Source organism: Triticum dicoccoides, chromosome 7A, assembly GCF_002162155.2.
Source record: "Triticum dicoccoides isolate Atlit2015 ecotype Zavitan chromosome 7A, WEW_v2.0, whole genome shotgun sequence".
Taxonomy (NCBI): Eukaryota; Viridiplantae; Streptophyta; class Magnoliopsida; order Poales; family Poaceae; genus Triticum; species Triticum dicoccoides.
The window spans coordinates 67,668,763-67,679,293 of record NC_041392.1 but is presented as its reverse complement, the minus strand read 5'-3'; the positions used below and the strand labels follow the sequence as shown (position 1 = coordinate 67,679,293).

At 42.8% G+C, this 10,531-nt stretch overlaps 1 protein-coding gene across 1 annotated transcript in view; it reads right to left on the bottom strand.

Annotated features, from left to right (window-relative positions):
- LOC119333122 overlaps positions 1 to 10,531 on the bottom strand; it is an 18,795-nt gene that overhangs the window by 1,040 nt on the left and 7,224 nt on the right. The window contains exons 3-16 of the mRNA XM_037606131.1: positions 9,902 to 10,519; positions 9,718 to 9,773; positions 6,430 to 6,488; positions 6,167 to 6,238; positions 5,930 to 6,013; positions 5,592 to 5,699; positions 5,180 to 5,242; positions 5,005 to 5,085; positions 3,727 to 3,792; positions 2,612 to 2,767; positions 1,992 to 2,069; positions 1,717 to 1,755; positions 1,254 to 1,336; positions 968 to 1,040 (exon numbers count right to left, since the gene is read on the bottom strand). Of these exons, the coding sequence (XP_037462028.1) occupies positions 968 to 1,040; positions 1,254 to 1,336; positions 1,717 to 1,755; positions 1,992 to 2,069; positions 2,612 to 2,767; positions 3,727 to 3,792; positions 5,005 to 5,085; positions 5,180 to 5,242; positions 5,592 to 5,699; positions 5,930 to 6,013; positions 6,167 to 6,238; positions 6,430 to 6,488; positions 9,718 to 9,773; positions 9,902 to 10,519 (1,636 nt within the window). The remainder of the gene's footprint in view (positions 1 to 967; positions 1,041 to 1,253; positions 1,337 to 1,716; positions 1,756 to 1,991; positions 2,070 to 2,611; positions 2,768 to 3,726; positions 3,793 to 5,004; positions 5,086 to 5,179; positions 5,243 to 5,591; positions 5,700 to 5,929; positions 6,014 to 6,166; positions 6,239 to 6,429; positions 6,489 to 9,717; positions 9,774 to 9,901; positions 10,520 to 10,531) is intronic.

Genomic DNA, 10,531 nt, shown 5'->3' with positions numbered 1-10,531 from the left:
AGTAAGGCGTCGCCTTAAAAACATAGGTTGTCCACATACATTGCAGATTAGTCTTCCAAAAGTTTGAGTTCCTCGTTTATGCATGACCACCTGACACAACAAGCAATACTAGTATTTGATGGGTGGTCAGAAGTTCACTAGCATTTATTCGGAATGTATCTATGAAATGCATCTAGCAAAAATAATGTCCAAAATGATGACGGACAGATTGTTTTCTTGTGCATTGTGGACCAAGGCATAGCCCGGCTGACACAGGCGGGCTGATGCGCCCCTGCCCACCCGTGTTCGTGCCTCCATGCTCGCAACGGCAGGTTGTCACACACTCTGCTTAATTAAAGACCCAGGGGTTTCTCCCCCCTGCGGCGTTTACAAACCAATATCCATTTAAACAATTTATGGTAAATTGCCTGACCCAAAAGATTTATTTTGCACTTCTGCCATGTATGAAATCCATAAGTGAAAAGTACATAATCAGGTATAGCAAAAGGTTAGCCATTGTAACATGCATTTGCATAATTAGGAGAAGCACACAAGCCAATAAATGGCTTACAGGTACTCAATAGCGTTGCAAATTCTTCACGGGAACCATATCTTATCACAATATAGGGGGGAAAATGCTAATTAAGTTGTTTTCCGGGTCAGGGCACTGTAGTTGCTGGAACATGGTTAGTGGGGCATACTTCTCCTATGAACCTGTTAATAGCTCCATGGCTCTGCAAAATCTACTGGTGGTAGTAATATTTATTGGCTTCAGTAAAATGGTCGGAGATAACAATTGCTAAGCACTGTTATAGGCTTGGGGAAATAACATAGGTGATCCTGTTTCCCAATTAACATCTTCTTTATTATCTTCCAAAGGCACATTTTCCTCGTCAAACACAAGCTCTTTCCTATAAGCCGCAAGTACCAACTAAGAATATTCACAGCCAACAAGGGTCACACAAAGCAGAAAAACGTATAAACTTACAGTTCTAAGTTCACCACCAAGGCCAATCTCTCCAATAAATGCAATATCATTTGGGATAGGGAATTCCAAGAAACTGAAAACAAGGAGGAAACGGGTTACTTCGACAGTTACTTCGATAAACAGATCTGCATCATGACCCTAACACAAGGGGCATGTGCAAAGAGGTATTTAAGGAGGGAGGTCCAGTACTTATACCAACTGAGCATATTGGATGTAATACCATCTTATATTATGGGACGGAGGGAGTACTTAAGACCTCTAAAACATAAACCACAAAAGGAATGACCTGCTGCAAATCGAAGCTGCTATGGCCAGATCTCCTGCAGTCTCCGTCAGCTCGAACCCACTGACCACATTCAGATAAATAACCTGCATGGCAAACAGAAAATAGTACCAGAATCAGAATCTGGGAACAAAGCTGGAAACAGAACGTCTAAAAGATTGATTTATAGTCAAGATTGACCCAAATCCTGGCACAGTACAGAAAGTGTCAATAAAATTTGCTACAGATAGGCCACTGTCATCCATGTAATAATTTAGAGCACACCAGCATTTGTCTCAATGCCCCTACCAGAGCACATATGTGGCTTGGCAGAATGTTGGTGCAAATTAGCTCATCAAGTCTTTTAAAGGCCAATCAAGCAACTAACCAGCCTACACATGACACCAGCTTACTGATTGTGTCTCTAAATTAACAAGGAAACCTTGCATGCAACTAGAAAGAGCTAAGATTCAGGAACTGAGCTTACATTATCCTGAAGTTTTAGACCTGCCTGCTTCATAAGAACCTGTAGGGTTGAGAAAAGAGGTTAGTTGGCATTATTTGTTTTATTTCTGCAGCTCTATCACCAAAATGCTGGGTTAGCGGAGCTAGAATAAGCTTGCAACACTATCCATCTGCCTTATCTAATCTGGGAATACTGCCGATCCAGCTGGATCTTATATGTATATTTACTTTAGACATACACTATAGGGCAGAATGCTTTATAGGATGGAAGTACTATGGAAACTAGTAAGTGCTTACTGATATTATCATCTCAACCCTTTTTGACTTTGTGCCAACAACTTTTCCTTGACCAAGAGAACCAGGAACAGACAGTGCCTGAAAAACAACACTTGTAATTCTTGAACTGCAATCTAAAACGTGCAAAAGAAAGGTGAAATTTTATTCGAAGTAACGCTGAAGGAAGTCTCGAGGAAATTAATTTTACATTCCATGGTCTCAACTCAGCTGCAATATCCAGAGTACCCAGATGGTCCAAATGGTCCTCACAAGGTCCAACATAGAGTGAAATGGCAAAAACGTTATAAACAAAGCTTTTGTAGGGAGTATGCGGCCTATTTAACAGATTGATTCAAGCTTCATGCAACTAGCTAGCTTATGAGCAAAGCTGCAGTACCACATAACCAATTCAAAAGACTGATACAAGTTCCAAAACAGCGAGTCTAGTTGATAACACAATTATTTCTTAAGTTTCCTTACTGTTATTACATCCTATACCAAAAAACCTTAACAGCAAACGACAAGTTCCATTTTGACAAAATTAAGTTCAACACAACATTATGCTATGAGAACAAAATAAACAATATGAATTGTTGGAAAGAAAATAAATCACAACTCAAGAATGATATCATATCGAGTACCTGAACTTCAATAGCGAAGGTTCTGGATCCATCCAAAACAACAGCTACAGCAAGCCCAGCCAGTATTTCAGAATCAGAGTCATGCTCAGTTAAGAACATCTCACTGGGATTCAGAACAGCTTGCAGACCGTGTTCTGACATTTCAAATACACCAAGCTGGCCAAAAAAAAGGCATAAGTGGCACACATTTGCTTTAGGGTCAGTTTGCGGCTGATGTGCGGTGCAGTAGAATCCAGTTTGTTGCAAGAATCTTTACTAACTCGTGACTAGACGACACCCCACGTGTTGCCACGGGAATTGGTTGCAATAAATTTCCACAAGATTTGATTATATGAACATGAATATTCCAATTAGTAATCTATTGCATATGTTTGATCACATCAGATGTGCACTCAGTTACCGGTAGAGAGTTAAAAAAACATACGTGTGGGAGAAGAAAACGAGTATGAAGGACACATGCATGCATGCACTTAATTTCTGAAGCTTATTCAGGTGATGAGGTGTCATGGTTTTTTTTTTTTTGAGAAAGAGAGAGAGAATGAGGTGGCATAGTTGCATGTGCTTTAAAATAGTTAGTGGGGGCGGCTATTTAGACATAAAAGATCCCGGTTAGATGCTGTTATGGCTTGAACAAAGATGCTGCTAACGAACTATTTCCCTTTAACTAACCGTACATCCAAAATTGAGAAGTGCTTTCAAAAGGCATAGCAGTAACAATAGTAGATTTTGCTGTCGTCATAAAAAAGTAAAGTCAATTTCATTAGACAGGTCCGTGAATACTATCTTCTAGGATTTGCTGAATAAACATGTTGCATCCACTCAGAATCAGGAAGGGGCCATTTTGCTGATCTTCCACGATCTTATTTTTATCTAGAGCAACACCTTTTTGGCTGGAGGAAGTGTTACAGAAAAAAAATCCTAACCATGCAGACGAAATATTACTAGCCGTCAGAACTAGAATATCACATCGGAAGATAATAGGCAACAAAGAAAGCAATACCTTAAGAATAACAGGACAGATAAATCCAACACAGATGCTTTTTATACAATACAATAAGATAAGAAATGCATTGCATTTGACAAGTATGTGTGTGGGTGGGGGGGTATACATATACCTCGTCTGTTGAGCCGAAACGATTCTTCACCGACCGTAACAGTCGATGAGATAAGCATCTCTCTCCCTGAAAGAAGAGCAGCAAGCTTGTTAGGCTTGCACTGTATAATACATGAACTTGCATAAAAAGAGTAAAGTTGCACGGTTTTTAGAAATATACACATTTTACACCTTATTAGTGATAAACAATAGTGCTCCCTCTGATCCATATTAGTTGTCGCTCAAAGGCTGGATGTATTTCAGTTTTAGATACATCCGTTTGAGCTACAACTAATATGGATCGGAGGGAGTATTACATTTCTCAAAGGCTGGATGACCTGGAACATTGTATGGAGGCAATGACAAAAATGAAGATTGATGTTTTTGTTAGTGAAATATGCAGAGAATGGAAGATGGTCCGAAGAATAGGCGAGACACCATTTAATGTGGAAACCCTTGCAAGGACAAATCACGATCGTGCAAAGGGGGGAAACAATATGTGAGGATATTAAAGTAGGATCTTACAATGAGTCTCTTCCTATATTATCTACTTGTTGACCTCACGGTCTACGGCAGGCAAATGTATAGGGGACAAAAAAGAACTTCATGTACAAGCACACCCCCTAGCGCAAAAGGAAACAAATTCGGATCACAGCTCAATGCATTTAGTGTTACGGTGGTGCACATATAAATAATTACAAGGTCTCAGCCAATATCTCCTACTTGGGAATCAGTTCCTGCATCAGTGAAGAAAATTCACTATGATGCAATTCCATTGATTTTACTCACCACTGCATCGGATCCCTATCTCATTTCAACACCCATATAGAAGACTCAAGATTCTAGAACAAGTTGTGTTTCAACGATAAAGAGAACACAATGTGGTTTTTGTGATTTGCCATGCTATGTCAACTGCGCCACTCTGAAAAAAGGGAGGAAAACTCTTGTTGGTATATGATTAATTTCTTTCAGCCAATTCATGATTGTTTGAATTTTCTTTAAAGAAAAATTCATCAATTATCACCTGGGTGTTAATAATGTGGACAAAGGAATTTTTTGGTAGACAATTACTGCTCTTAGTAACTTTTTAACAGGAATTGTGAGCTTACAGATCCTTCATAATAAAACAATTATATTTAAGGCATTCCCCAGCATGTATCGCCAAAAGAGACACATTCCCAGGCAGAACAAAAAAATTGATGCATACACATGTATAATCTACAAAGTTATATGAAAATTCTAAAACAATCTTCCAATATTACCAAGCAAAAACATGTATGATAAATCAGTATTTACCAACCTCCATATACAAAACAACATCTACTATGTGCTCTAGAACACGAGGGCCAGCAATATCACCAGTTTTTGTGACGTGTCCAATCTAGAGGAAGAGAAAGAGAGAAAACATAATCAAGGAAACATAATCGCCCATTTTTGCAGGACATAGAATAAATATATCGCAGTGTGTCACTCACCAGGAAAACAGGGATATTTGTCATTTTTGCAAAACTTAACAAGGCAGATGTGCATTCCTTGACCTATGCTCCACACGGAAAATAGGAGATATTTTCAGCAAGCGAAGATATGAATATGAGCATTTGTAAGACTTATATATCACGCTCAGTACCACAATTTATGTTAAATAATATTTGGTTTGCAATCTGTAACCTAGTTCATAAAAATAATTTGTTACTAGATTCAATACCAAAATTCAGAAAATGGGTCAAGTTCTCCAGGATCAGCTACCATGATATGTACTCATGAAGTTGGTTGAGCTGAATTGGACAATTGGAGAGTCAACAAGATAGGAAAAACTACTATAAATGCCACTCTCAATGAACTCAAAATGTAGTAAGAAAATAATCTTAAATGTACTGGTTGAAACACCTGCACTTGATTCCCAGCACTTCCAGCAAACGCAGATAGATAAACTGTCTGAATTGAATCAACAACAAGAGCTTTTGGAGATAATGGCTGGATTTTGTCCAAGATATCCTGTTGAACAAGTGAGAGACATCAATAGCTCATCAATTATGAATCCGTCTCCTAAGATTCTCCCAAGAGGCCAAGATAAAAATTATTTGATTTTCAGCTGGTAAAAAATCTCAAATCACAAGATATGAAATATGAAACGTCTTATTCTAGCATGTTCGTGTTTCCTTAAAACAAAGGTCAATGAACCTAAGAAAATGAGTACATAAATGATGCCAGATAAATAATATTACCTCAATATCTGTACTAGAGTATAGATACAAATCTTTAGACTTGATACTCATCCGGTCAGCCCTATTTGCAATTTGCTCAATGCTCTGCGGATAAAGTCACAATTTAATCAAAAAATGTTCAGGATAATAGCTAATCATAAGAGTGTCATATGGATCAGTCCATGGAGTTTTTGTCAACAATAACACAAAACAGTTAGAACGTGCAGATGATGGAGATTGGACAAGGCTATAACCAACCTCCTCACCGGACACATACACAACAGGAGAAGACCCATGGTCCTCGGAACCTTCAGATACAATAGAAGCAAGCTACATAGAAAAAATGTTGTCAGATTCCAAAGTTAAATAATTAGGTGCAGAAATCCCAAAATGTAGAGTAATTACATCAACTTTAAAATTCACAAGTATAAGTAGATAACCACATGCAGGGAATTAATGGGTTGAAAACACAGGAAAAGGCATGCCAATGTAACAATTAATAGCCAGATGTGTATCTTTACCTGTAGCATCAATGTACTTTTGCCAACACCTGGATCCCCACCTACTAAAACCAAGGAGCCTGCAAAAGCACATGTGTGATGGCCAACAATGAAAAACAGTAGGTAATGCAGTGATGCCATGAAACACAGAAAGCTTCATGCAACACATGAGGTGCAGTTTTTCCTGGACATGGTCAATGATTCAATACAACAACAACAACAACAACAAAGCCTTTAGTCCCAAACAAGTTGGGGTAGGCTAGAGGTGAAACCCATAAGATCTCGCAACCAACTCATGGCTCTGGCACATGGATAGCAAGCTTCCACGCACCCCTGTCCATAGCTAGCTCTTTGTCGATACTCCAATCCTTCAGGTCTCTCTTAACGGACTCCTCCCATGTCAAAATCGGTCGACCCCGCCCTCTCTTGACATTCTCCGCACGCTTTAGCCGTCCGCTATGCACTGGAGCTTCTGGAGGCCTGCGCTGAATATGCCCAAACCATCTCAAACGATGTTGGACAAGCTTCTCCTCAATTGGTGCTACCCCAACTCTATCTCGTATATCATCATTCCGGACTCGATCCTTCCTCGTGTGGCCACACATCCATCTCAACATACGCATCTCCGCCACACCTAACTGTTGAACATGTCGCCTTTTAATCGGCCAACACTCCGCGCCATACAACATTGCGGGTCGAACCGCCGTCCTGTAGAACTTGCCTTTTAGCTTTTGTGGCACTCTCTTGTCACAGAGAATGCCAGAAGCTTGGCGCCACTTCATCCATCCGGCTTTGATTCGATGGTTCACATCTTCATCAATACCCCCATCCTCCTGCAACATTGACCCCAAATACCGAAAGGTGTCCTTCCGAGGTACCACCTGGCCATCAAGGCTAACCTCCTCCTCCTCACAGCTAGTAGTACTGAAACCGCACATCATGTACTCGGTTTTAGTTCTACTAAGCCTAAACCCTTTCGATTCCAAGGTTTGTCTCCATAACTCTAACTTCCTATTTACCCCCGTCCGACTATCGTCAACTAGCACCACATCATCCGCAAAGAGCATACACCATGGGATATCTCCTTGTATACCCCTTGTGACCTCATCCATCACCAATGCAAAAAGATAAGGGCTCAAAGCTGACCCTTGATGCAGTCCTATCTTAATCGGGAAGTCATCGGTGTCGACATCACTTGTTCGAACACTTGTCACAACATTATTGTACATGTCCTTGATGAGGGTAATGTACTTTGCTGGGACTTTGTGTTTCTCCAAGGCCCACCACATGACATTCCGCGGTATCTTATCATAGGCCTTCTCCAAGTCAATGAACACCATATGCAAGTCCTTCTTATGCTCCCTATATCTCTCCATAAGTTGTCGTACCAAGAAAATGGCTTCCATGGTCGACCTCCCAGGCATGAAACCAAACTGATTTTTGGTCACGCTTGTCATTCTTCTTAAGCGGTGCTCAATGACTCTCTCCCATAGCTTCATTGTATGGCTCATCAGCTTAATTCCACGGTAATTAGTACAACTCTAAACATCGCCCTTGTTCTTGAAGATTGGTACTAATATACTCCGTCTCCATTCTTCTGGCATCTTGTTTGCCCGAAAAATGAGGTTGAAAAGCTTGGTTAGCCATACTATCGCTATGTCCCCGAGACCTTTCCACACCTCAATGGGGATACAATCAGGGCCCATCGCCTTGCCTCCTTTCATCCTTTTTAAAGCCTCCTTCACCTCAGACTCCTGGATGCGCCGCACAAAACGCATGCTGGTCTCATCAAAGGAGTCATTCAGTTCAATGGTAGAACTCTCATTCTCCCCATTGAACAGCTTGTCGAAGTACTCCCGCCATCTATGCTTAATCTCTTCGTCCTTCACCAAGCGTTGGCCTGCTCCGTCCTTGATGCATTTGACTTGGCCAATATCCCTCGTCTTCCTCTCCCGGATCTTAGCCATCTTATAGATGTCCCTTTCACCTTCCTTCGTGCCTAACCGTTGGTAGAGGTCCTCATATGCCCGACCCCTTGCTTCACCAACAGCTCGCTTTGCGGCCTTCTTCGCCATCTTGTACTTCTCTATGTTGTCTGCACTCCTATCCAGGTATAGGCGTCTGAAGCAATCTTTCTTCTCTTTAAGCGCCTTCTGGACATCATCATTCCACCAATGTAATACAAAAATGGAATGACACGAGATCGGAAGCAAATGTAGTGGGCTCAAGCTCACACAAAAACCGTATGGAACTTTTATGTTGCTTGGGTTTCACAACAATCTTTCATTAGTTACAATCTGGCGATCTACAACCAAAAATCACATAGAACTACAACATCCTTCTGGTAATAAATTACCAACCCCTAGTGCTTATATTCAATTCAGACCATGACGAAAACCACAAATTGGAACAACTAAAGCCAGCATCTGATCCATGGAAAAAGTCAGGGCATTAGCTACAAACTGAGTTGAAACATAAAGTTTCATTGTTTTCCCAAGATTTAAATATAATTGTAGTGGTAGGCTGGTAGCCATCGTTTGCAAACACACATGAACCATTAATTTGCATTCTCGTATGAATGAAAATGTGCAGGAGCAGAGGTAGGTACCTGATTCTGGACTCAAAAAGATGGGGAGGAGATTCAGTTGAGGGGTTGTGGCTGAAATGTACAGGGAGTGGAAGGAAAGGGGAGGCTGTGGCTGGTTTGGAGGACCCATGGGGATGTGCCAATGTGGCACATCGTGTATGCAGACAGCGTCCAGGTTAGAGGCTTAGAGCAAGCAGGGGCAAAATATAGGGTTATGTCTATCAGTAACTACTGAATATTCATGTCCAACATGTTATCTGAAACTTGAAACTTATTTCAGCAGACAAACTGAGTAAGAAGAATGGAACAGCAAGAATCTAGACCAGGTGCAACATGTAGGCAGAAGATGCGCGTTCCAAGCCAAATCAAGCAATATTGCAAGATAAAAATAGTCTCGGAATGGAAAGAATGTAAAAGTAGAGAGCTAAGAGCTTATGAGCACATGGCAGTGCTCGGTAGTCTATTTTCACTATGTGTTACGGTCAGCTTCACTCTGAGGCCAATTTTGAGAGGCAAAATAACATATATATTGAAAAGCATTATCTGACTGACACCGTATTTGATGAGACATGGGTATCCTAAGCAATCTGAAAGTTTTGGTAGAACTGCATGATGGATGTCAGTATGTCACAGTTCTGAATCTATACAGATACGATCCCTTGACTGATCCTACACCAATTTTCCTTTCAACCAGTACCAAAGAGGTTAGAGTGATGTTTTACCAGGAACGACGCCACCTCCAAGCACCCGAGAAATTTCATTTCCAAAGGTCCCTGGCCTGGTGAGTAAACAAATAATTCATCAATCTGAACATTTTAACACAATTTATCTACACGGCAGTTCAGAGAACTAAAAACAAGGAAGCCAGCATTCCTCCAAATTCAGACTGAGGGCGAGGAACCTTACAGCGGTATGCGCCAGCCCGCCTGGTCAAACCCCTTGGTGACTTCCCGGAGCTTCTTGGGCACCATCTCCTTGCTCTTCTGCCGAATCCAGGAGCGGCCGGCGTGGTGCGACCCCTCGGCGTCGGCGTCGGCGGAGTCGGCGGCCCCCGGGAAGAACTTGGTGAGGGTCCCCACGGCCTGGCAGCCGCGGCAGGTGCCCCACCACTGCGAGAAGCCGTCCCCGCAGTTGCTGCAGACGTACGAGACCCTCGGCGCCTTGCCGCCCTTCCCCGCGGCCCTCCTCGCGGTGGCCACGTCCGCCCACCTGGGCTCGCGCCTCCCGCCGCTCGGCCTCGCCTTCCGCTTCACCTCCACCACCTCCTCCTCATCCTCGTCCTCCTCCCGGTCGGAGCTGGAAGGGGGAGGGGTAGGGGGCGGGTGCGCCTGCAGGACGATGCGGCCGGCGACGGGGTCGAAGACGCCCCAGGAGGAGTCGGAGTCGGGGTCGGAGTCGGCGGGGGCCTCGGGGTTGGCGGCGGCGGCGGCGAAGGCCGAGGAGAGCGGCTCCGGCGGGGCGAGGGGGTCGCGGGCGGGCTTGGGCGAGGAGGAGAGGGGGCGGAGGTGGGGGAGGAGCGCGGGGCTCGGGAGCGGG